The 27,625-nt window shown below is 37.3% G+C and overlaps 1 protein-coding gene across 14 annotated transcripts in view; it reads left to right on the forward strand.

Annotated features, from left to right (window-relative positions):
- MEF2C (myocyte enhancer factor 2C) overlaps positions 1 to 26,597 on the forward strand; it is a 170,570-nt gene extending 143,973 nt beyond the window's left edge. For 10 of the 14 annotated variants that reach the window (XM_087861990.1, XM_087861989.1, XM_087861988.1 and 7 more), the window contains 4 exons: positions 12,933 to 13,105; positions 15,545 to 15,674; positions 16,277 to 16,412; positions 21,853 to 26,597. In XM_087861990.1, coding sequence (XP_087718116.1) covers positions 12,933 to 13,105; positions 15,545 to 15,674; positions 16,277 to 16,412; positions 21,853 to 22,174 — 761 coding nt within the window. In that variant the 3' untranslated portion in view covers positions 22,175 to 26,597. The remainder of the gene's footprint in view (positions 1 to 12,932; positions 13,106 to 15,544; positions 15,675 to 16,276; positions 16,413 to 21,852) is intronic. The other 4 variants (XM_087861993.1, XM_045796308.2, XM_087861996.1 and 1 more) reach the window with 1 other exon arrangement.
- The last annotated feature ends 1,028 nt before the right edge of the window (positions 26,598 to 27,625 follow it).

Genomic DNA, 27,625 nt, shown 5'->3' on the forward strand with positions numbered 1-27,625 from the left:
AGATCAAGTTCAGGTGAGTTTTTGTAATCATTAGATTTAATAGAAATAAGAGGTAGGCATTCTCTTTTTTCAGCACAACTTGATGATAAAATATAGTATCTTTCCCATCCAGTCTCTGAGCTATGCCTTGTGTTGGCTCCTTCTCAGGGCCTCTAGTCCATGTGGTACATGGACAGCCGTGCCTTGGGTTGGATTTTTCACTATCCTATTAGTACCCTTTGTTTTCACTTTGATAACATAGCCGCTTTTTATTGAGTTCCAAGTACCTGTATGCTCAAGGATTCATGATTGAGACAAAAGAGAGAGAGAGAACGGGAAGGATAGAGAGAGAAAGAAAGGAGAACCCGTTAGGAATCTCTTTGAAAGTTTAAGAGAATTTTACAATCTACGTAGCTATTTGACAATAAGGCAAAGGAGATTTATGTATATTGGTTAATAATTTTAATTGGCATTTATTGTAAATTAGATATAATTTTATAAAAAAGAAACTAACAGCTGTTTCCTTATTTTGATTGTTAATTGTTTACTATTTTATGCATTTGGTTGTCAAGCATTGTCACTTCTGGAATGCTTAATTTATATCAGCTAAATACATGGAGACTTGATGGTGGCAGTGTACTGCTGTGGATAAAGCACTGAGTGGTGAACGAAGAAGGAGCCCTCGCTTCCAGGCTCTGAACGGACTCCATCTGGCACCACCTCAGGCTGTAACTTTGAACGTTTGAACTTAGTACTCACACTGGGGATAAGACACAAATATCTTTACGTACAAAGTTTTATGATTATGTAATCACAGAACTTCACTTACACGACTCTTTCATAATTCATTTAGTATTGAAAAAGAAAAATTTAGGGGCGCCTGGGTGGCGCAGTCTTTAAGCGTCTGCCTTCGGCTCAGGGCGTGATCCCAGCGTTCTGGGATCGAGCCCCACATCAGGCTTCTCTGCTGGGAGCCTGCTTCTTCCTCTCCCACTCTCCCTGCTTGTGTTCCCTCTCTCGCTGGCTGTCTCTCTCTGTTAAATAAATAAAATCTTTAAAAAAAAAAAAAAAAGAAAGAGAAAAAAAGAAAAATTTAGCATATAAAATAGAACTGAGAAGAGGAAAAGGTCATAGATTGTTTAATTATTCTGTACCAGTACCGTTGTTTTGCAAGTATTTGTTTTTGAGGATACTTATCAAAAGTTTGTTGGCTGACTTTCTTATCAGCCAAAAAGACTTCTCTGCAGTTCTTACTCACTGATTTGAAGTTTCAGTAAAGTAGTTAAAAATTCAGTCTAAAAGGATTGGCTTTAACGAGTTTACGTTTTTGTTACCTAACAATATACAGATTCAGACAATGTAATATTCAAGAAAAGGAGATGGATACCATTTAGTTGCTCTCAAACAACAAAATTATTAGTGTTAGTATAAAATTTATATTACTTTTTGAAATACTGTTAAGCAGCATGTGAAAAAAATCCAAATTAATAGTCAGACTCTTGTTTTGAAAGTATTATTCTTGTTAGTTTGAATTATTCTGAACAAAAATTCTGAATTCATTTGCAGTTTTACCTTGGGAGTTCACCCAAAACATAAATAGAGATCCATCAGCATTGCTGTATTATTATCTATGAAATTAAGTAACAGTGATATTTTTAACCCAAACCAAGGTTATTATCTAGATTTATTAAAGGAAAAAAATACTAAGTCCTCTTAGTTGGACGATCTACAAAATAAGATTCTTAGCCATTGCCAAAAAAAAAAAAAAAAAAAAAGCAGTGTCCACTTCCCATATACAAGACCTGGAAAATTATAAATACCTTGATGCCATTTCCTAGGGGCCGTTGTTGAAGTGGGAGAGACAGGTCAAAGAGAAGATAAATAAGGATGTTACAGGCTAGGTCAGGATATCGTAAAATCGGCTTTGACCCCCTTAGTTTAATTTAATTCTTAAGGAGTTTGATTTCCACAGGGAAAAACAAAATTTCAAATTACAGCTTCCTCGAGAGTGTTTTAGCAGATTTTAGAGCCCTTTGTGTGTTTCTGATCTCACAATTTGTATCATTTGTATCCCCATCTTCCTATTGTATTCAGCAAAGCAATGTGAAAATTTGTCTCTTCGCTTATATACCATTGACTTAACTTGAGAGTGTGACCGATAAAACTTTGGTCATTTTTAATATTAATACAAGCAGTTTAATATTTCCTCCTAAAATATTAGTTTTGCTCAGCCTTTTTCTTTTTTTTCTCTTAGCAGTTTTTTTTCCTCATTCACAACTGGTTTCTCTTCTCCTTGTTTTCGGCAACACCATAAGATTTTATTTAGGGATAATACAGAGAGTAAAGGTCTTTTCAAAATCATTTCTGATATGAAATTGTGCATCAGAAGATAGCAGATGCTGAAGAAGGGATGTGGTTAAAAAAGCCCCTCTTTTGGAAATCAGCTTCTTACCTACCAGGGACTTTTTGGGGCTTCAAGGCTGTTGGCCAAGAGTATAATTTGCTGTTTTTAGACAAAATTTAGTCACTTAGATTTTACAGTTGGTCTTACATGGTGTGTTCACTCAAATTTCAATTCAAAGAGTACTGTAGTCTTGATAAAGTCTCATATTTGAAAGAGTAAATCAAATATATTCCTTTAGTTTATTTTAAACTAAAGGAAACTATATTGTACCAAAACCTGGATAAACAATTTCAATTTATAATCTATGGATGTGTCCACAGGATGCTTTGGTATTCACTGGGTTTACTTATTATTGTTCCATTTTAATCCTTTTCACTGAATTTAGTATTTACTTGTTAACTGTTTTACTAAACACTGTGTCCTCCTTTCACAATTTCTTGACCTTACACTCCATGTACAACCTCCAGTTATGGTAAAGAACGGATTGTGCTCTATTTGTAGTGTGGGGGGAAAACAGCCTGCTGTATTAATATAGGTTATTATTAATGTAGTAATAATAGCAAATCTAAATCTATGGTCAGTTTACATAAACATGATAACATCAATTTACATGACAATCATGACAAAGAAAACTTTAGTTTAATACTAAGCAACTCAGAGATATCTAGAAAATCATGGAGCAAAATTTTGCACAAGCAGTAATTTGGGAAAATACTCCAGAGGCAGATATTCAGAAAAATAAAATAATCAGTGAAAATACATGATATATAAATTATTTTAGGGATGACATTATTGCCCTTGGAAAGTCTGTGAATTCCTGTTTTATACAACTGTTGTGAAAATTAATTGAGGTAATGATACAAGGCAGCACCTAGCACAGTTTCTGCACCAGAGTAAGTACTTATTAATAAATGTTAGCATTGTCCATATTACAATTATCTATATTCTTGATTTTGTAAGCAAAAAATGAAGCTTAGTTTAATGCAGTGCCAGTAATATTTATTAAATGTGTAGTAAGCGAGTAGAGCACTAGTAGGCTTCACGGAGATGTCTGCCGCAGCCCCTACCTACCCTCCAGGATGGGAATAAATAGGATATATTAATAAACCCGAGGAAGAATAGGAGTGCAATGCAGTGTAGTGCAGTGCAACACATTTTACTTTGAACATTATCATCTTCTGATGTGTCTGCAGCAGTTGTGTAAATGTTAAAACCACAAGTAATTATTCTTTCTCTTCTGTCACATTCTCTCTAATTTGTACTGTCTCAATATTTTTGTTTATAAAAATGACTGTAAGAATGAGCGATTGTGTCAATAATGAAGACACCCCCTCATTTTTAGCAAAGAGACAGTCCCAAAATCTCAAGAAGTGAACGATTAAGTGAGTCATAAATCTATCATTCATTGTTAAGTGGAATTTTTTTTTAAGATAGCAAGGTTCCGTATCATTTTTATGGTGCAATTAAAAACTATCCCTTCAGCAAATCAGTACTCGAAGTAGAATGATATTTTGAGTGCCTTTGTGCATTGAAAACATCAGGTTGTCAAATTCTTCCTTATTTGCAAATGGAGCTTTTATTCAGAGAAATACAAGGATGCATTCTAAATCTGAAACATCTGGCTTTTGTAACAAAGTAGTAGAAGCAGCTTGTGTTTTGGATTCAAATCAAAACTGTCCCACTTACTGACGAGTCACAGAAGCTCCCTAAACCTCAGTTTCCTTCTCTGTCAAAAATTAGGATGATAATGCCTGACCCACAGGAGCGTTAGGACAAATGAGAGACTGGTTTGCCCAAACAAACCTGCTTGGTGACACAGACTCTCAATCTTTGGAAAAACAACTCAGTAATAAGTAAAATTTCTTTACTTCTGCCTCACAATCCAGAGCCTACCGTATGCGCTGAATGTTTAGTGTTCAGTGCTAGTCGGCAGATAGACTGTTAATTTCACAAAAGATACTAAACAAAACGGGTCCAAGAAATACCAAGGACAAGTGGGGTAGATATGAAATCCGTGAAGGTCTGATTCAGCATCGGGGTGACATGGTCAAGAAGAAGCCAGGCTCTTTTTAGAATATCTACTGCCCTCTAACTGGTACAGCCAAGAATAGTCTTGGCTTTTGTGTATTCTTGGATTTTTTTTCTAAGAATACACCACAAAAAACACTGAGGTTTCACAGGAGTTTCTTCATAATCTAACATTATGCATTATTATATTATTTCCCTAAGAAACCCTCAGATAGAGTGGAGACTTGATTTTATGTTTAAGAATCTGTAATCAGGAGTCTTTACCAGGGTAAGAATCAGAAAATCTGCTTTGCCTCTATTCCACAGTAGGCATATTAAAATTTTCATCATTCCCAGATTTCTGACCTCCACATGTTTTGTGGTTGCCTTTTGCCTTAGAGCCATCCCATGAAAAAGATCTCCCTTTCCCTCAAAAAAAAAAAAAAAAAAAAGATTGTGATTCACAATAGCTAAATAACATAGATTCTAGCACTTTTGACAAGGTTTCAGGCATTCAGGGCACAGTGAATATAAGACTGAATTCTATAAGGTGATAATATTTTTCTACTAAAAACTATTTTAAGTGCATTGCTTCCAGTAGAGTAGTGGGTTGTCTGAGCAAGTTTATTGTATACAATTTTAAAGTAATTTCAAATGACTGTGAAAAGATGTATGTTTGAGAATACAAAATAATGTCCTGATACTGGAAACTAACTTATCCTAAACTAACTCAAATATAAAATTAATCGATGGTAGTGGGCATTTTTATGTATGTGACATCTCTAGTTTAACAAGACAGTATGCTGTAAATGTTTTCAAATTGTTCTAATGAAAGAAAAAGAAGAAAACCTAGGTTGGTAAAACCTTTTGCTGAAGTAAAAGCAGAAAATCAATATATCAGGTTCAACTGAATGCTATCCCGTGGCAGTTTGCCCCAAATTCCAAAAAATAAGATACCATTAACAAATTACAAAACAAAGTCAGTTTTATATATCTCTGTATTAGAAATTACAGGTAACAACTAATAGCAGATACTATAAAATACTGAGCATTTCACTATCGTGTTAAGTGGTTCTGATGGAAGCTGGTGTCTTAAATTGACAATAGGTAGGTAAACATCTTTGCCCTCCATTACAGGAGAGATTATTGACTAAAATATTACAAAATCTACCTTTAAGAGCATATTTAATCATCCACTCGAAATAGCACACTGGAAGTTAAACAGTTGCTCTGGCATTTACTGTTGCTAAACCCAGTATTTCCTATTTGTAAATATTTATTTATCCAGGAGACCAGAAATACGGTTTAGAACATCACCATTCTGTGCCTCTTTGTGTAAGTGCAGAGTTTTCTCAACCAGAAATGCCATTTACGACGGCCAAGCTGACCGTTGAAGCTCCCACATTACCTCTGGCTTAGGAAGGGCCTTTGGGTCTCACGTCCCTGGTCTCACACGTCACTTGTTTCCTCACCTTCGCATTCGTGTAATTTTAGAATGAGATTTGACACAGAAGGGTTTTCAAAATCCTAGAGTGTGACGGATTCTCAGGGAGCAGAGCACTGCTATCCTTCAAAGCACGGACTCTGGACACACGACTGGGTTCAAATCATGGCTCCACCAGTTGGTAGCAGTTTGACATTGGGCAAGATGCTGGACCTCTCTGTTAAGTTTTCTCCTTATGTAATACAGGGATCCTATTAGTACCTGACAAGGTTGTCATTGCAAGGATTAAATGTGTTTATATCCATGTATAATAGCAAACAATTATATAGCGGTTACTAGGTGCCTGGTACTGTTCTAGGTCCTCAGTGTGTATGCTTGATGTTGTTGATACTATTGATAAACAGTACTCTATAAAGTGTTTGATATTGTTAATATTATTGCATGGTCATATTGGCGATGGCTGTCTCAGACAAGTATGTGAGAGTCTCTGATTCAGATTACTTTTATCCTTCTCTCATACTAATGAAATCATTGCCCAGGGCTAACAAAACTAAGGCTCCAGGGGCGCCTGGGTAGCGCAGTCGTTAAGCGTCTGCCTTCGGCTCAGGGCGTGATCCCGGCGTTCCGGGATCGAGTCCCACATCGGGCTCCTCCGCTGTGAGCCTGCTTCTTCCTCTCCCACTCCCCTGCTGTGTTACTTCTCTCACTGGCTGTCTCTCTATCACATAAATAAATAAAATCTTTAAAAAAAAAAAAAAAACCACTAAGGCTCCATATGGTCGGAGGAACTCTAATGGAGACCTCAAGACCAGAACGTAGATTTATCTACTTTATCCTCCTTTGTCCTTGACTCCCGTCTGCCTTGTAGATCTTCCTGTCTCTGCTGGCCCTTCCTCACATGTTCTATGACAGATGCGTCCTAACTAGCTTCTCTGTAGCAGTCTAACCTCTAATCTACCCCTTCCACTGACACTCTTTTCCTAACGCAGTTAAAGATGTCACTCACCGGGGCGCCTGGGTGGCACAGAGGTTAAGCGTCTGCCTTCGGCTCAGGGCGTGATCCCGGCATTCTGGGATCGAGCCCCACATCAGGCTCCTCCGCTATGAGCCTGCTTCTTCCTCTCCCGCTCCCCCTGCTTGTGTTCCCTCTCTCGCTGGCTGTCTCTATCTCTGTCGAATAAATAAATTTAAAAAAAAAATCTTAAAAAAAAAAAGATGTCACTCACCACTCACAAACTATATAACTTTGCTCATTCTCTAAAGTATGAAGTTTAGTAAAAGTTTAGTGTAAAGTCTAAAGTTAACATGGTCTGAGAGGTTTGTGTTAATCAAACGTACTTTTCCAGCTTCTGAAAACTGCATACTGTAAAGTCACTGGCATTCCATTCTCATGGGAGTGCGCATCCCTCTCCAATACAGTCGTGACTCTGAGATCTTTCATGCATTCCCTCTCTCCGGGAAGTCTCTCTCTAGACCACCTAGTAAAATCCTATTCGTTCTTACCATCCTTCCACCGCTCTTTTTTCTGGGATATCATGCAGCCCATCTTTTGGTGGAAAGTTCTGTATGAGTAAATTATCATTGAGATGTATAGAGACAACCTGTGGCAGTAAGCGTAAGCACTCGACAGTGTAGAAGAGAAGATCCAGTGCTTCTGAGTTTTCCTTTTCATCAGGGAAAATTTCTACTTTATTTGATTCTACCACTTGCAGTTAGCTAAGGTAATGTGCTGTGAAATGATTAACAGGTGCAACAAGTGAAAAAGCAGCTTCAATTATCTCTCTCTAAACAAATTTAGTAGTTGGGCACTTGCGTGATTTCCTGACTTTAATATTATATGGTTGATGAGCAGTTTGTCTCAATGGTGTACTTGGTCATCAGTGTGTAATCATTATCTAAAATAAGAAATGTTCTCAAGTAGCACATAGAGGAGAGACCCTCGATATTTGAAATTAGCAAGTTACATATTACATTTTCAGTTCTCATCTCACATTCCCTCAGGAACTTAACTTTTAGTGCCATTCCTGAAGAATTCCTAATTTTTCCAGCATCGTCTGTGTATCTGTTTTGCAAGCGTCTGAAACACTTAAAGAGCTAGTCCTCTGTGTGTATCACTGCGTCTAATTGCAGCAGGAGAGAAGGGAATATGCTCAAGGTGGCTTGAGTTGTCTGAAAGGTGGTCCGAACTCTCATGAAAGAGTTGCCGTGTTAATTGATTCTTTAAAAATGAATTTGAATTAAGCAGGAGAGCAGGGTGCCTGGGTGACTCAGTCAGTTAAGGGTCTGCCTCCGGTTCAGGTCATGATCCCAGGGTCCTGGGATCCAGCCCTGCCTCTGGCTCCCCGCTCAGCAGGGAGTCTGCTTCTCCGTCTCCCTCTGCCCCTCTCTCCCCACCCCGGCTTGTGCTCCCTCTCTCAAATAAATAAATAAAATCTTAAAAACAAAGAAACAAACAAAAAACACAGGACAGCAAACCCTGCTAGACCAAACACTCAGGCATATCCAGAGGACTGTGAGCTTGCCTGTGGACACTGGAAATTAGGTGAAATAGAGGGGGTCAGACTATGCGCAGTTCTGAGAGCCAAGCAGGGCACCGACCGCACCGTGTTAAGTATGGTCTGTAAAGTAACATAACAGTAGCCACACTTTAGAAAGATTTTTAGAGAAAATTTTGAGACTGTACATTACATTTATTATCACACATGTGCACAAAAGTTTGCATACAGCGTTAAGGAGCTCACAAGCGTTGTGAAGCCCGTCTTAAGGTGCGGTGAAGAACCCTTCAGCTGGAGACCAGGGACCCTGATAAAAGACCTAGTCAAATGGCGATGAAAACCTTACCTAGGATGGTGGCAGTGGAGATGGAGAGAGGCATTTCTAAAGAAAACAAGATTTGGTATCTGACTGGATAGGGAGCTGGAAGAGGAAGCTGGAATGGTCAAAGATGACAATTTGGGAGACTGAAGAAAAAATTTTGCCAGTGAAAAAATCAGCCTTGGTTCATAAAGACTAGTATCTGTTTTGTGCTTATTAGTTTTGTATGCTTGTATTTATCATTGAAATTCCTGGAGGAAAAAGTGAAGAGATTCATGTCTAAATATCCAAGTAAGAGAAAGTTTTAGAACTTAGGGCTTAGAGAGAGCTACATGCTCAATTGAGCTCTGTGAGACAAGGCAAAATGTCCTCCTGACAACATCGTAAGCCAGGAATATGTTCTTTGAATTTACAACTTCTTAAAATAGGAGTCAATAAAAAAAAAAAAAAAAAAAGCAGCAAGTGTTTTCAAGTTAACTGGAGAGAAAAAAATTTTTTTCTCCTAACACCACATTTCAAGTTTTGTATATTTACACTAGTTTTAATATGAATGTTTAGAAACTTGTAACCAGTCGAGGTCGATTCTGTTATCCTTCATACAAATTATATTGTGAATGCTCAAATTGTCTATTTTACGTGAAACAATATTTTTAATCAAATCAAACTATAAAACGAACTGACTCTAAAGTCGGCCTGTTCTTCATTTTCTTATAATCTGTAATCAGGAAATCCATTCACTCATGCTTTATAATTTTTGCGCTTTTAAGTGGTCAGAGGTCGGTGACATCTGCCTACAGTCACATCTGCATTGATCATTGTCCAGGCGGACAGTGACTTTACAACATAGCATGAGGAGAGGTTGAATGTGTATATCCGAAGGTTATTGAGAGGTAGCATTTCCCACCTCCCTGACCCCTGACTTTGAATGAGACCATTCTCTTTGGTGAATTTATCTTAAGGTAGGACAACAGCCTCCACGCAGGCCGCAGCATTCTCAGTGAGGAGGAGGCCCGCGGTTTCCAAGCCAGTTTAAATGCAGGCTCTTCTGAGCAGTAAACCACACGCATGTATTCATCATTGATTTTCAAATGATAGGTTTCTATATCGCTGGTTTAGGATCCACAGTCTTGCATTCCTGAATCTATATTATGCCAAAAGAATAACAACTTGGTGGCTGGAAACAGAAATGGTGATTATACAGCTCCAAAATGCTAGCTGGCACAATATGCTAAAAACAGCAGAAATTCACCGGTAAAAGGCAGAATTTATTTGTTCTTAAAAATAACTTTCTGCTCTAAAAATATGAATTTAAGAAGTGTCATCGTGGTTCAAAATACTTTATATTCAATATGTAAACACCTTAAAATATGTGACTAATCTTCTAAAATGGCATAATTTCCAAATAACAGGAAATATTCCAAGAGAAAAATAGAAAGCTTTTCAATTTTTTTTTATTTATTTATTTATTTATTTTTTAGTTTTGAGGCATTTATTGGATGAAAAACTATAATGTATGTTTACTGGGTTTTTTTTTCCTGCTGCCCTAAATCATTGTTTAATAACTGTGGGCAGAAAGATGTAGGCTTTTGTTGGAATTTCTCAGAGTTTACTGTAGAAATTTTTTTTTTAATTTTCAAAAAAAAAAAACCTTTTCTCAGAGCATCCGTGAAGCATTTCCATTTTCGCACACTGGCCCAGTGCTTGTCATATCACAGGACAACACATTTCACAAAGTGGTTTTACTTCCTTTTAGCAAAATAACTCCTCCATGCAAACCAGTATTGGCATCTACCAAGCCAGGGTTTTAGTTTCTTCTGATCTATTCAAGCTTCATTGCACTGCTTAACTGACTTTTTCCCCCCCTTCTTTTGAAATTACCCACCTAATTTTCCATTTAATTGTTTATTTAAACCAGATCTCACGCAGGCTTAAGAGATAAGTGACATATGTATTGAGTATACCAGACTGAACTTCAGCTGACAGGAAAGTATAGGGCAAATTTTGTCTTGGTTTTCTGTCTCTTTTTATCCAGTAGAATCTATTAATTAAAACTAGAGCCTTAAGATATTCACAAGAATGATTCAGTTAAGACACATTAAATATAAACTCTATTTTATCAAGCATTTTTGTAAGTAAGCATATTCTTTGTATCTCTCCTGGTGATACTAGGTAAATGTATTTGTTTCATATAATAACTTTTGCCACCAAAAACTGTCCAAATTAACTGGAAAAGAAAATTTTGGCTTTTGACATATTTAGCCAGCTGTAGAGAATTTAGCTACTTTCAACGAAGTTTTATTATAGAAGAGTAATTTATATTCAAATACAACCAACATTTCCTAAGAAACTACTGTGTCCTTGACACATGTTTTGGGGTTTGGGGCAGGGGGGCTTCGTTTGTTTTTATTTTTCCCCCAGTAACTTGGAGAATTTTACGGATGACCCAATTGACAGATTTAATCTTGTAGTTATTTGTTATATATTCAGCCTGTTTATTCATGCATAAAATGAGACAGGTAAATGAATGGGATATGAAGAACAAATGTGCTCTACACAGTTCGCCTCAAATGTATTTTAATTCAAAAGATGTTTCCATAAATATTTCCTGAAATATGCCTGTGCTTTGCCTTCCCACTCCCTCCTGGTCTCTAGCTCAGGCCATCACCATAGTTTCCAGACTGCTTCATAATCCCAGACCTTCCAAATTACAGGATATCCCGATGCCAGTGTATCTCTCTGTCCACTTAGAGGCCTGTGTTCCGGCTCTGCTCTGCGACCATCATGGGTCTGCATTTCCACCATTTAAATCCAAGATCTGTCAGCCTGGAAGTCAAGATCTCCATGTCCTTCCAAGGTCTTCTACACTCTTCTCTTTTCATGAGTTCCCTTCTAGCCAGTTTGCTCATGGTGTTCCTGACTGTGCTCTGTAAATTCCTACCTCAGCCCTTTCCCCGAGCCCCGTCACAAGCCAGCATGTCTTACTATCTCTTCTCTTTTTTCAAGGCCCACATCAATTGCTGCCTCTTAGGTGAATCTTCATTGGATAATCTCTTCCCTCCTAGGAACTCAGTAACACTTAATCTGGATGGCACCTCTCTGTGAGCACCTCTCCCTAGGCTGCCTTGTCCTAGTTTGGACATTTCACACATGTGTGTATCAGATTACCACAAAGAAATTGCAGGGCCTTTGAGGACTGGGGCCACGTCCTTGCCTCCCCACAGGGTAACACACAGTATCATTCGTCCTGGGGTAATAGACACTTGTGTTTTAGGATAATGATAATGATGACCAACCGTAACAGCGAGGTTTGACTGTCTCCTTTAGAGAGCTTCAGAAAACAACTGTCTAGGATTGTCACATTGGCTAGTGGGTCTCTATTCCCCTCCAATGAGAGGCAGTGGATAAAGCCAGCAGATGACGTCTGGCTCAGCTGAGCTTGCATCAACTCCCTCCATAGCTCTTCCCATCATGGAGCAGTATATTTTGAATTATGAGAAATGGCATCCTTCAGATGTCCAGTTCTGTTCATAGGGGGTTGAACATCAGATACCTATGAAAACCCTTTCAGTGTCCACATTAGATCACTATTCTTGTGCCTTGGTGAATCAGTATATCAGTGGAGGCATCATGCCTTCATTTCAGCTCCTAAGAAGGAGTCCTGCTTTTTGAAATTCTTCATGAGCAGGAGAGCAAGCTTTCAGGGTCACACACTGAACTTGGGAGGAGGGCAAACCAGACATAAGAAAACCATAAGGAGTAACCACTCCAAGGCAAGGGGAACTCAACAGCAAACTGTGGAAGAGGTTACTCCTCCTGCGTGTCCTAGAAATTATAGTCTTACTGGTGTGCCCTTTCTTCACTTAAGGACAGGCAGACGCACAAAGTAAAACCCAAACCATTGAACTGAAAGAGTGAGTCATGCCAGCCAGACCTCTGCCAAGCTAGTCAATTAAAGTGCAGGACCGATTCTGTGCTTTTAGACCCTGAACAACAGTCTGACTTTCTTCCTGAATTTTTTTCATAGAAAAGAAGTATACGTTGATTTCTGAGCAAGTTGGTATATATTAGCTCTTCTCATTAAATATTTTTCATCTTCCTTCAGAGAATATTTAAAAACTAACTGATCAGGTTACTCTCCACATGGAGGCTGTTAGTCATCCTACAGACTTTGTTGTATGTCTTACCCTGTTAAGCTTTTATTTTTAATCTCACATAGAGTATTCTCTAGAAACATACTTGAGTCTGGATTTCTTCCTGAATGCTTTCATCGTTTTGTGTTAACAGGGAACGGATATGGCAATCCCCGAAACTCACCAGGTCTGCTGGTCTCACCTGGTAACTTGAACAAGAATATGCAAGCAAAATCTCCTCCCCCCATGAATTTAGGGATGAATAACCGTAAACCAGATCTCCGAGTTCTTATTCCACCAGGCAGCAAGAATACGATGCCATCAGTGGTAATGCGAAACTACATTTTAAATAAATGTTGATAATGTTTTGTATATGTTTTGCTGTTTTTGTATTTTTCTAACATTTTGAATTATTTAGGTTCTCCCAGAAAATTAACTTATCAGTGCTATTGGAGGAGCCCTGTTTGTATTTAGCCATTATTTCTGGTAACTGGTTCACATTTCCCTTTTCCATATAAAAACAAAACAAAACCAAAAACAACATCCAATAAACCCTCCTATAAAACTGATGTTCTGGGGCAAAAAAAAAAAGCATTTCCTTTTTTTAAGGCCTCTAATTTATAATTAGAAAAAAAATCATTACTTATTACTCTGTTGGGGTACATACAGTTTGACCAAAGGTAGACTCAAAGTCACAGAATAGGGAATTTCAGAGCAGATTTTTGTAATATTGAACTAGTTATGTCCTCAAGGTGCTGACAACCAAAAATCCTTTCCATAATTTCTAAATGAATGTTCTCCTGTTAATTGGCCATTCTTTTCTTAGGTATTTTACAATGATTAATATATGACATGCCTGTGCGTTGCCTCAATTCGTCTTTCCGTATATATGCTTCATGCAAATAACTACCTCTTAAAAGCAAATTGTTTTAAAATCCTAGGGCATTCCGAGAACAAAGGTTATATTTTACATCCAAAAAAAAATTGGCATTTTAAGAAAAAATAAATAAATAATTAAGAAGTATAAATAATATCCCTGGACTCTATCTTTTTTCTTTCTCCTGGGTCCACAGGGCTAAGACGAAGATAATAACTGTGGGACCAAATTCAACAACAAAGAGACTTACATCAGTGTTCTCCAAATTAGCTTTGCTTAAGAGCGAGAACATTTAAAACCAAGATTCAGTAGACAAATTTAGATCATTCTGCAAACACATTTCTTTTTTTTCTTTCTGTGCTCTGTGGCAAGCTTCAGGGTAAAACAGTCCTGCAAGCTGATTAGTTTATTATGGCACAGTGCAGATTAATTTTGAATATCAACCAAAAAGAAATATCACATAATATGCAACGTTCCCTTCGGAAAAGACTGGGTCTAATAAATAAAACCTCCCACAGGGCCATAGCCAAGCAGTGTGGGCCATGCATGGCAGGCTGTCTCTATCAGCAGATTTATTCCAAGTTCTTAAAACTGATGCTCTCCCAGGGATCCTGTGAGTGGTGTAGAGCCTCTCACCAGCAACCAGGTGCAGCGCCCCCCCCTCCTCTGGCAAGTGGGGTTTCAAAAGTACGATCTTTTTTTTTTTTTTTTCTCAAAACGTGGTGCTGAAATAATGAAGGTTGAGACACTGACCTGTGCAGAAAACTGGATAGATTGTCTTCACATTTGAGACAAACGGCTCATTAAGGGAAACAAAGAATGTCTTTGTAAGGAGTTATCTGTAGAGTCTGGGTTTTAAAATTGTTTAAACTGTTGTGTCTATCAGAAGATGCTTTGCCTTTTGTTGGAAAGGTTTTGCCCAATTATAAATATTTACAGACACTAATTAATAAAACTCCTTCCCCATGCTCTCAGTCTGAGGATGTCGACCTGCTTTTGGTAAGTACTAAGAGTACGTCCCTTAAACTGCACATGCAGAGGAGAAACCCAAGGTGACTTTTAGGTGGTGTGGCTCTAGTAAAACGGGAAGATTTCAGAAGCTACCATAGTGTGTCCACATTAATCATATTTAAATGCCATTAATTTCAAGTACCACACACAGGTGAAAAGAATATCAGGTTATTTATTTTTCTGTCTCAACCTTTGCACGTGAAGACCATGTTTTCAGTTTATTTTAGGGCTTAATTTATAGTAAAATTCTAACAAAAATAATTTCCTTAGTTATTTAAACCATGAAGGTACTTATTTTTCTAAGAATTAAAAGTCTCATGATCTTGAAATATATGGGAATCTTTAATCTTCTTGCTGTAAGGAGTTAAATATACATGTTAGCTGCTTTGCCATCTAGTTCTGAAGGAAGTTTAGAAGAATCTGAAAAAAGTGGTCAGAGCACCACCTGCTGGCCAGAGTATAGCATGAAATTCTGCCCATCTGCTCTGCTGTATATAGAACTGAGCACAAAAACCATCATGGTTGATTTTAATTTTTTTTTAATTTGCATTTGAATAAAAACTGAAACAATGGAGTACAGTATACATATTTCATCAGTTTTCAACATAGTCTGTTTTTACCCATAATAAAGCTTATGGTACTTGTTACTAGTTCAGTTGCCTAGGAGATACTGATGTAATGGGTTACTATGGCAACAACTGGTCTCTTGAAGGATTGTAAATGATAGGGTTGGCAGAGTTCATAGAGACACATGTTAAATGATTAATTTCATGAGATTTGTACCAAGTTATTTCTTTATATGCAAAACTAATACTGAAATCTAATATTTTTAACTTTTAAAAATTCTATCAGTAATGTCTCTTTATTTACTTTAAAAGAATCAAAGGATAAATAACTCCCAGTCTGCTCAGTCATTGGCTACCCCAGTGGTTTCCGTAGCAACTCCTACTTTACCAGGACAAGGGATGGGAGGATATCCATCAGCCATTTCAACAACATATGGTACCGGTGAGTAGCTTTGCCATGTTCAAATAGTACATTAAATACTTTTTATTAAAAAGCAAGATTTAAAAAAGGTATTATTACCTTCTAGTCTATTAGGAAACTTCATTTAGAACCTGTGGTGTCCAGAGACTATACCATTATCTATGTGTTATTAAGACAAAGTGAATATCCATATTTTTCTTCCTTAAGTGACTGAAAGTTTTATTAACCCAACCTGAATTCAATATAAAAGACTAATTTCAAGGAAAATGAGCCATTATTTCTTTGATGTAATAGAAAGCTCACTTTCTCAGGATTGTTTAAAAAACATTTCTAGATCATCAAATACATATATACTGAAATGCCAGATTGTAGTTCTATTAACTAAACTTGCAAGCTGTACTACTTCGAAGCTTTCATGGAATCCCTATTTTTTGGCATACGCTACATCTCTTTTAAATTAAAATTTCTCCTGATGCTTTATCTCCTTCTCCCCCCAGAATATGAAAATTTATGATAATCATTAAATGATATTAATAGAATATTTTTCAATGGGAAATGTTTATTTACCATTCGATAATTTTCAAATTAAGTATTTTCCCTTATTATTTGATTTGTTGGTCTAGAGTACTCTCTGAGTAGTGCAGACCTGTCATCTCTGTCTGGGTTCAACACCGCCAGCGCTCTTCATCTTGGGTCAGTAACTGGCTGGCAACAGCAACACCTACATAACATGCCGCCGTCCGCCCTCAGTCAGCTGGGGTAAGCAATATTATTTCTTTTGTAAAACACTTTGAGAATGCATTTTTGGATGACAAAAGCAGTCTCTAAATACTGTGCGCTAGTGTCCCATTAAAGGATGTAAAATTCTGCTTTATCAGAATGTGAAAGTAATTATCAGATCAGTATCTTCGAAGTCAGTTAAATATTACTTTCCAATTTTTTAAGAGGAGGGGTGCTCTGTGAAAATGAGGTCAATTATTTCTCTATTGTTTTAGGCTATATTGGTTTCCACTTCGGTCAATGAAAAACTTTCATTTAACTTTTCATATAGCTCACATGAGAGATAAGAAGGCACTTATAAGTTCTTTAAATTTTTGAGATATTTCTGAATCCTTTTCACTCAGCATACACCATATAGTTCATGCTAACCTTAACCTAGTACTTACAGGATCTACTATTCTATTGATTTCATGTATTTATAATGTACTCATCACATATAGTTATATATTTATAGATATTGTACAAATATAAATATATGTGTATATGTACATACACTAATTACCTAAATTTGGGTATAAAAATAATTTTGTTGTTTTCTGAAATCAGAATATGTGTATTTCTGCCCCCTTGTGGTAATTTTGAGAAATGTCTTTATCATAGAAATGACTCCTGTCATTTATCTATGGAAATGTTCAAACCTTTAAAAAGCCCCGAATTCATAATTCACCCTATTTGTAAAACAGATAGGTTTTTTTTTTAAGTTTAAAACGTGAATCAAAGATCTGAGTTTAACTAAAAACTCCGTAACTGCAATTAACCTTCAGAAGAAAATATTAGGAAGGTATAAAATATTGAAAGATAAGAGTTTATATTTTAGAAACATTCTATATATCTACCTCACTTTTACTTTTCTGGTGAGCCATTTGGTTAGAATAGTTAGCTAGCTCTATACTTCTGTTTCTAAAGAGATAATGAAAATAAAACACTGATTAGAATAAAAAATCACTGACTGACATCACAACTTCATCTGTTACCCTCCCTGCCCTCCTAGCTTTCTTGTGGAATTGATTTCACATAGATTAGTGCTCTAGTAATGGAGTCTTCCCCCATTCACTGTTTGCTTATGTGCTGATGAATCATTATTGTTGAAACTCTACCCTTTCATGTAAGCAATAAAAGAAACTCACATGACATTGTTGCTGTGCTTTCTTAAAAGATTGTTAACTTTGAAGATATATTAAATATTGATCAGCAACAGAGTTTCTCCTTTTAGGACATTTAAATTTTCTCAGAATTGTTAACTATGCAAGTAGACATTTCTTGAAATAATGTTTTAAGGTAATTATCACTAAGTACACGAGACCATCCAGGCAATCTTGAAATACATACCTGCAGCACTGCACCGCTAAGGCTAAGCAGTGAATCCACTGTACGTGCTTCTTGGCAAAGATAAAGGCAGCGGTTCACTTCTCATTTTTCACAAAATTCATCCACTAGGGGACTAGATTTCCTTAGAAATTATCAATGTCAAAAGCCATATTATTTTCTCTGAATGTGGCTTTCTTTTGTTTTTAGTAACACCTGACAATTTGCATTTTATATATAAATTTATGTATTCCAACTCTACTGTGATCTTAAAAGTCCCTTCTATTACATGGGAAGAATCTACCTCTCTGCTGCCCTTAATAAAGTCTTCAGTAAATGAGAAAGGAGAGAACTGGCCTAGAGAGGAACCAAATTACAACAGCCAAGGATGAAGCATTTTGTTTAGTTCCGGTTTCTTTCAACAACAGTTCGCGTGGTGCATGATTTGATTCTGAACTTAGTCTATGAGTTTTTATTGCACTTAATCACTTCCCTTATCCCTCAAATAGATAGGATACCCCTTCCAGTCCTTCTAATTTTGGCCAGCCTGCCTGCCTGCCTTCTTCCTTCCTTCCTCTCTCTCTCTCTCTCTCTCACACACACATACACAGGATAGCTTTTTCAAAAGGAGGTTCCTTCAGATGAGCTAGCCCATGTTCACACAATTAAATGTTAAACTATTTTTTAAAATCCCAAGTTGTAATATTTATGTAAAATAAATTAAATGAGGTGCCTTAGTTCCTTACAGTGTGAATTAATTTTTAAAAAATCAGTATTCTTTTAGGCTACAGTATCCTCATGTTCTTGTGTGGTGGGTTCACATTCCTTTGTATAGATACAGTGTTCAGAGTAGAGTAAAATATATTTTAGTTCCTCCAAAACGGATATTCCCAGCAGCCCAAGATGGTCATCACAGTTCTTTCCCAAAATTAAGAGTATAAAAGAGCTCTTCATGTTATGTTGATGGAAATACCTTTAATTCTTTGAAGGTGTACTTTTAACTCTGTGCAGTATTTGATTTTATCTAACCAAGTCAGCTAAATGACATACAATGATTTGATGCAGGATGCAGGAATGACTGGCAGAAGGAACTTTGCCATCAAAGGTTAGGGACAGTCATTTGACTCTAAATTTTTGAGAAAATGACCCTCACATTTTTAAGCGTTTTTCTCATATCACCTTAAAAAAAGGGCAGCCTGTTTTCTGGAAGTATTTCTATACACCATCTTTGTTGATGTGGGTGTTTAAAGACAACTTTTAAAAGGTTAAGTTAAATATAGTTTGATAGTCTAATTTCCAGGCGGAGGCAGTAAGAAATTTGAATAAAACTATCCAGTCATGTTTCATTTCTGAGCAATTATGGGGAAGGGTAGGTGTTTTCCCAGTTGGAAGGCATCTGTAGTACATGAAAACTTGCTGTAGGATTTGATATGGGCAACTTGCATATCTGGCTTCTGTCTCCCCACCCACCTCTTTCTCACCCACACACATGGAGCATTTCACAATTATCTGTGTCTATAAAAATTTTGTTCTCAAGAACAAGCAGACCAACATGCTTGTATCTGAATCTAGCATGTATACAGCTAAGTGACTTTTAATGCTTTTTCTTTTCAAGATAATAGTTTGATAACAGAGACTAGCCAATTACATTTCATTCTATTTGGAATCCTCTCCCACACTATAACGAGGCTGAACCTCAGTCATCACGTACATTTTGTTACTGTGGATTTCGTGTCCCCAGAACTACTCAAAATGCTTCATAGATGCTTTCAGGGTCGAATGAAATGCCACCAAAAAGCAAACTTAGCAGCTAGCCTGTTTGTTTATAGGAAGGGATGAACAGTAAGTGTTAGATCTCTTATGGGGAAGAGATGCAGCAAAACCTGTACAAGCCAGGTCGTAATGGGAGACACAGGAAATACGTAGATGATGCAGCTTCTAAAAGCTGTGTTAAAGAAACAGCATTTTAATCATACTGTGTTTTGCTTAATTGATCCACATTAACTCTTATACTAGTCCAACTCACCAATTTTTTTTTCTAATTGTCCATATCTCCCCGCCTGTGAAGAAGCAATCTAAATGTCAAAGGGTAGTCAAAAGTATTTGTTGATACGCCACTTTGTTTTCAGACGCCTAACTGACGTTCGTTATTAAAGAGTTGTGTGCTTTGTAGTAGTAGCATTTAATTAAATTTTAGTGAAATAGTCGTTCTTATCCAGAGCCAGGAAAATTCTTTCTTCCAGAAATCAAAAGATGATTTCCTCTGACTCTCAAAATGAATCATTAAGTAACTTTGAACCAAGATAAAATAGTCCACCACTATGGATCCTTTTGAAATACAGGTGTTTCCCCCCACCCCATCTTAATATCTTCTTATTTAAAGATTATTTAATTAAACTCTTAGAAAAGTAATAAACTCATATAGACTGTAAAATAAAAACTACAAATAAATCATGACAAGTATAAACAGGTGATTGAAAATCATATGTACTCAATGGGGTAACTTGATATAAATGCTAAGACTGTTTTGATTCTAGAACATAAAAGCCGGAGAAAGAAAGGCTTATTAGGGAAACAAATAATTCTCCTTTAGGTCACTGTAGACATTAGCTCATCTATTAATAAGAGAAGGAAAGTAGTTCTTTGCCAGTAGGTGGTGCTTTTGTATAAAACATCACTCAAAGATAAACTCATTTTGACTAATCTTATATCTCTATACATCTTGAACCCGAATTGCATCTCCCAAAAAGCCAGCCCCAAGTTATTCCACTTTTTCCTCTGAAATATATACCCATTTTGTCACTGCTCGTAATGACTTCTTAGCGTCACCTAATTCTCTCCCTTTGAAAGTCACATAATCACATCCATGCGTAGGTAGGCTCACTTCCCTTTGTCTAGAACGGGTGTATCTGTATGGATTATTCTGCACTGTGACTGGTCACTAGGAGAGAGATCTCTCTTGACACTGTGGGCCAGTGATGCTGACTCTAGCCACGGATGTCAGTGCGATCAGAGTGCAAGAGCAGTACGAGCATCTTCAGATTGATGTTGGCCGTGTCCTTCCGGTTTATCCTGATCAAAGTCATTGCCACTGCCAGTCAACACCTAAGGGCTTAATGCTTTTCCCTCCAGAGTTTCAAGTATCCAAATTCTTCCACATTTTGGAAGAAGGGAAAGTTATACTCTCCTGGGATAGATGAGGATTAAGGCTTATAAAAGCAATAAAATCACACTAGATCCTTCTTTACAACAGCCTTCCTTACACAAATCCAGGTTCCTCAACTCATGCCAATTACAACTACAGGCTGAGTGATATCCTACTACGTACCCCAGCAGGGAGAGACTAGCAGCGATAAAGTGAAGGTGCTTGTGGAAAATAGACACTACTTGCATCCCACGTAACTGAGAAAGGATGAGCAAAGTCCAGCTATTGACCAGGGTTAGTGGGGTAGGAAGTCTATGTGTTTTTAAGCCAACACGAAACTTTTCTGCAGCTAATTTTCAGCCTCCTTCCCCATCTTTTCCCCCTCCAAGCTTTTCACCAGATAGTTAAATGTAGCATTTTATGGATTTATTCGTTTGAAATTTGAACTCTCTTCACTCTCTCTGAAGACTGTACAACCTCATGTGTATGTGCTTGTTACGTGGAGGGAAGCGTTTATATCCATCACAAGCTTTTTACGATAATTTCCACACACATGCATTAGTAAATCAAAGACGTCTCATGCAAAAGCTAAATGTTGTATCTTAAATCTTAGATTATATTTTGGAACTAGTCTAGGGAGAAATTCCATGGACACAGAAAATGCTTTTTCCAGCATGTCATGTTAAGCCTCTCTGAGCCGGTAACCTGTATGTGTAGGGAGCCTGTCGGAGACTAGAGGTACGATTCACGAGGCCTGGCCCCGTTAAATAGTGTAATTACTCCCAGGCATCCTCAATGGCTCTGAGAAGGTGCTGCCCCCCCCCACCCCGTGCTTCCGAGCACGCTCTCCTCCCTGTGGGCATGCTCCGGTGTCTATGCGAGTCTTGAAGCTGATGTTTGATGTAATTGTGAGTTCCTGGGGGCTCCAGGCCTCCTCCATCTGTAACTGGGTTTCCTTTCCTCCTACAGAGCTTGCACTAGCACTCATTTATCTCAGAGTTCAAATCTCTCCCTGCCTTCTACTCAAAGCCTCAACATCAAGTCAGAACCTGTTTCTCCTCCTAGAGACCGTACCACCACCCCTTCGAGATACCCACAACACACGCGCCACGAGGCGGGGAGATCTCCTGTTGACAGCTTGAGCAGCTGTAGCAGTTCCTACGACGGGAGCGACCGAGAGGACCACCGGAATGAGTTCCACTCCCCCATTGGACTCACCAGACCTTCGCCGGACGAAAGGGAAAGTCCCTCAGTCAAGCGCATGCGACTCTCTGAAGGATGGGCAACATGATCAGATTATTACTTAATAGTTTTTTTTTTCTTGCAGTGTGTGTGTGTGCTATACCTTAATGGGGAAGGGGGGTCGATATGCATTATATGTGCTGTGTGTGGAAAAAAAAAAAAAGTCAGGTACTCTGTTTTGTAAAAGTACTTTTAAATTGCCTCAGTGATACAGTATAAAGATAAACAGAAATGCTGAGATAAGCTTAGCACTTGAGTTGTACAACAGAACACTTGTACAAAATAGATTTTAAGGCTAACTTCTTTTCACTGTTGTGCTCCTTTGCAAAATGTATGTTACAATAGATAGTGTCATGTTGCAGGTTCAACGTTATTTACATGTAAATAGACAAAAGGAAACATTTGCCAAAAGCGGCAGATCTTTACTGAAAGAGAGAGCAGCTGTTATGCAACATATAGAAAAATGTATAGATGTTTTGGACAGACCCGGCAAAGGGTGGCCATTGGTAAATGTTAGGAACACACCAGGTCACCTGACATCCCGAGAACGCGCTCACAAACCTGCACGCATATCATTGGCGTATGGCACTCATTAAAAAGGATCAACGACCATTAAAAGAGGACCATACCTATTTAAAAAAAAAATGTGGAGTTTGAGGGCTAACGTATTTAATTAAATAAATAAATAAATCTGGGTCTGCATCTCTTATTAAATAAAAATATAAAAATATGTACATTACATTTTGCTTATTTTCATATAAAAGGTAAGACAGAGTTTGCAAAGCATTTGTGGCTTTTTGTAGTTTACTTAAGCCAAAATGTGTTTTTTTCCCCCTTGATAGCTTCGCTAATATTTTAAACAGTCCTGTAAAAAACCAAAAAGGACTTTTTGTATAGAAAGCACTACCCTAAGCCATGAGGAACTCCATGCTTTGCTAACCAAGATAACTGTTTTCTCTTTGTAGAAGTTTTGTTTTTGAAATGTGTATTTCTAATTATATAAAATATTAAGAATCTTTTAAAAAATCTGTGAAATTAACATGCTTGTGTATAGCTTTCTAATATATATAATATTATGGTAATAGCAGAAGTTTTGTTATCTTAATAGCGGGAGGGGGGTATATTTGTGCAGTTGCACATTTGAGTAACTATTTTCTTTCTGTTTTCTTTTACTCTGCATACATTTTATAAGTTCAAGGTCAGCTGTCAAAAGGATAACCTGTGGGATTAGAACATATCACATTGCAACACCCTAAATTGTTTTTAATACATTAGCAATCTATTGGGTCAACTAACATCCATTGTATATACTAATGAGTTTCTTTCATGCTATTTTTTGTTTTTGTCTTTGCATTATTATCAAATGCAGGGCCCCTTTCTGATCTCACCATTTCACCATGCATCTTGGAATTCAGTAAGTGCATACCCTAACTTGCCCATATCCTATATTATCTGGTTGGTTTTCAGCCTAGAATTTGAGACACTTTTTAGAAACATGCCCAGAATAGAGAAGCTGTGTTGGGGCACATGTCCTGCAAATATGGCCCTAGAAATCAGTGATATGGCGTTTACTCAACGCACAAGTTATAAATTCCCACAGAAGAAAAATGTGAAAGACTGGGTGCTAGACAAGAAGGAAGCAGGTAAAGGGATAGTTGCTTCGTCATCCATTTTTAATTATTTTAACTGACCCTCAACAATCTTGTCAGCAATATAGGACTGTTGAACAATCCCGGTGTGTCAGGACCCCCAAATGTCACTTCTGCATAAAGCATGTATGTCATCTATTTTTTTCTTCAATAAAGAGATTTAATAGCCATTTCAAGAAATCCCATTAAAGAACCTCTCTATGTCCCTTTTTTTAAATTTTTCAAAAAATAACGATGACTCTTGTCTAATATTCGTCTATAAGGGATTAATTTTCAGACCCTTTAAAAAGTGAGTGCCATAAAAAAAAAAAGTTGATATATATTGTTTAAAAGAGATTTCAATCTAGGAATGATTTTCCTTCTCTTGGAATGTGAAGATCTGTCGATTCATCTCCACTCATGTGCATTGACATACACAGCAACGAAGATCCAGACAGTAAGATCAACACTGCTGTAGCACGCCTAGGACATGTCTTATCCATCCTTTTCTTTCACTTGCATAGTTGCTATGTGTTTCTCACTGTAAAAGGCTGCCGCTGGGTGGCAAAAGCCAAGAGACCTTACTAACTAGGCTGTATTTTCTTAACTTGATCTGAAATCCACGATTGGACCACATCACACCTTTGGTTGTATCCGTATAGGATGCTAGCCTGCCTTGTACGAACGTTTTATATACTAAAAACAAAACAAAAAAAATCTTTCAACCTTTTCATATATCCCACTACTCAAGGTATCCATGCAACATGAAAGAAAATCATTTATGTAGAGGAAAAACAGAATCATCCCTGAAAACACACGCGTGCGTGCGCGCGCGCGCGCACACACACACACACATATATTTACGCACATGTGGGGGGAAATCTAAGAAAGTCATTTTCCTCACCATAGACTTGATCCCATCCTTAAAACCATCCTTATAACTTGATGTGTATAAAATATGCAAACATGTCACAAATGTTCTTTGTCATTTCAAAACACTTTATCAATATCAGCAGAAATTTACCAGTGGGTGGGAAAGGGTCATTATGTGAAAATATGAAAAAATAGCCATATTAATTTTTTACCTGCAATTTGCCTCAGCAACAAAGAGAAAAGTGAATTTATAATGCTGAAGATAAAGTAAGCTGAAGTACCAGCAGAAGCCTTGGCTATTTATAGCAGTTCTGACAATAGTTTTATAAGAACATGAAAAGAACAGAATCACTTGAAAATGGATGCCAGTCATCTCTTGTTCCCACTACTGAATTCATATAAAGTGGTAGCAAGATAGCGGAGGGATAATCTGAGAATTTTTTTAAGATGATTTAATGAGAAAAAGCACAATTTTGATTGTGATGAGTCACTTTCTGTAAACAATCACTGTCTATCTTTACCCTTCTACCTTATCTGTAATTTACCATTTATTGTATTCGCAAAGCTAGTATGGTTTTGGGTTTTTATCACAGTAAATCCTTTGTATTCAGGAGTTTAGGGCAGAGCCCTGAGGGAGTATGATTTTACATAACCCATCCTAGAGTAACATTTTAGGCAACATTCTTCATTGCAAGTAAAAGAACCATAAGTAGCATTTTACACAGCTACAAATATTGTTATAGCTAATCCTGTCTTAACAAATTTTTGGTAATATTAAGCTTAAATACTGGTAACACTGATGCAATATAGGGAAGCTGCACAGCGTGTATATTGTATGCATTGGTGAGTGGAAGGCTGTTCATTTCAACCTTTTTTAAAATTGTGTTTTTTAGTAAAATGGCTTATTTTTTTCCCAAAGGTGGAATTTAGCATTTTGTAATGATGAATATGAAAATACCTATCACCCTCAGATCATTTTAAGGTTGACTAAAGTGAGAAAAAAAAAAGAATTCCAATACATTTTTTAAAAGAATGTCTGCCCTCTCACACTTTCGATGTATTTGTTTTTCTTACATACCCATCTTTTAATTTAGATCTAGCGGGTTTTTTTGCCCCCTTTATGCTTTTGTTTGTTTTTCCAGAGGGTAAATGCTTTGTAGTTTCTTTCTTTAAAAAAAAAAAAATTTTTTTAAAGACGCAGCCACTTGAACCCTCAATAAAGGCTGTTGCCTCAGCATGGCACACTTCATCTGTTCCCATTTGTGCCATCTGCTGTGATGTCGTCACTTACATGGCGTTAATTTCCTGCCACTACAGATCTTTTGAAGATTGATGGAATACTGGTGTCTGTTAGAATGCTTCAGACTACAGATGTAATTAAAGGCTTTTCTTAATATGTTTTAACCAAAGATGTGGAGCAATCCAAGCCACATATCTTCTACATTCAATTTGTCCATTTTGGTTATTTTCATAATCGGGTATTGCATTTTGCCTTCCCTAGTCATACCTCAAATTGATTCATACCTCAGTTTAATTCCGAGAGGTCAGCTAAGTCATGGATTCTGTCGTGGTTTGAATGCAGTACCAGTGTTCTCTCGTAGACCCGGGTCACTGTAGGCATAGGACTTGGATTGCTTCCGATGGTTTGCTGTATCATTTTTCTTCTTTTTCTTTTTCTGGGGACTTGTTTCCATTACATGACAGTAATTAAAATAGCTTGTAAATGAGGGCATACAAGCATTTGCAACAAATATTCAAATAGAGGCTCACAGCGGCATAAGCTGGACTTTGTCGCCACTAGATGACAAGATGTTATAACTAAGTTAAACCACATCTGTGTATCTCAAGGGACTTCATTCAGCTGTCTGTAGTGAATAAAAGTGGGGAATTTTCAAAAGTTTCTCCTGCTGGAAATAAGGTATAATTTGTATTTTGCAGACAATTCAGTAAAGTTACTGGCTTTCTTAGTGATGCAGTGTCTGTGGTGCATTTTTTTAATTAATGTTTTGCTGTTCAAATTTTTCCATTGAATAGTGTTTGTTAAAAGCAGCTTCTCTCACAAGTACAAGTGAGCATTCTGAGTTTCCAGCTCAAAATACTTTTACAAAAGGGGGATATATGTGTTTGGGAGGGAAGAAAGGTGTAAATTGGATTTCTTTTTTGGGGGTGATATATGTACTCAGCCAGTGGGAGCAGGTCAAGGTTCTTATCAAGTGGTTCAACTTCTTTATCAAAGTAGTTGCATGAAGATCTTGGATAACTCGCTTAAACACAGAGAATTTTCCAAAAGTCATTTTGAAAAGCACTACCATACAGTGAGTTAAATTATTTTTGAACTAAAATGTGTAGATAGTATTTTCAGATTTTTTTATTTTTTCTTCATCAAAATAGTTTCTTTAACCAAAAAAAAAAACCAAACAAACAAAAAAACAAAACAAAACACATGGGCTTTTATCTAAATACTTGAAAAAATCAGTAAATTCCTACGTTTTTAGAAACTAAAAAATATATGTATTACCAAAATCCAATGATAACTTCCAAAGGGAATGTCCTTAGAAGGAGCAACATAAAGACTAATTTAGGAACTGAAAAGGAAAACAAGAAGGCACTCTCCAGCCACCTGGAGAACTTGGACTAGTGCACGAGGTGATTCCTGCTCTGATGGAAAAAAGAATGCAGCTTGGGGAAACATTGTGCGTGGCTTCAAGTTGACAGCGCTCTTCTCTCTGTTTTAATTCATTGTCAGCAAACATTTATTAAGCATTTATTATGTGTAATTCATATGGTGGATCCTGGGATGAATGAAGACACAGCCCTTGCTTTTAAGAAACTTATAAACAGGGGCGCCTGGGTGGCTCAGTCGTTAAACGTCTGCCTTCGGCTCAGGGCATGATCCCGGCGTTATGGGATCGAGCCCCACATCAGGCTCCTCTGCTTGGAGCCTGCTTCTTCCTCTCCCACTCCCCCTGCTTGTGTTCCCTCTCTCACTGGCGGTCTCT

This window comes from Ursus americanus, chromosome 5 (genome assembly GCF_024610735.1).
Source record: "Ursus americanus isolate L20-20 chromosome 5, mUrsAme1.1.p, whole genome shotgun sequence".
NCBI classification, from domain to species: domain Eukaryota; kingdom Metazoa; phylum Chordata; class Mammalia; order Carnivora; family Ursidae; genus Ursus; species Ursus americanus.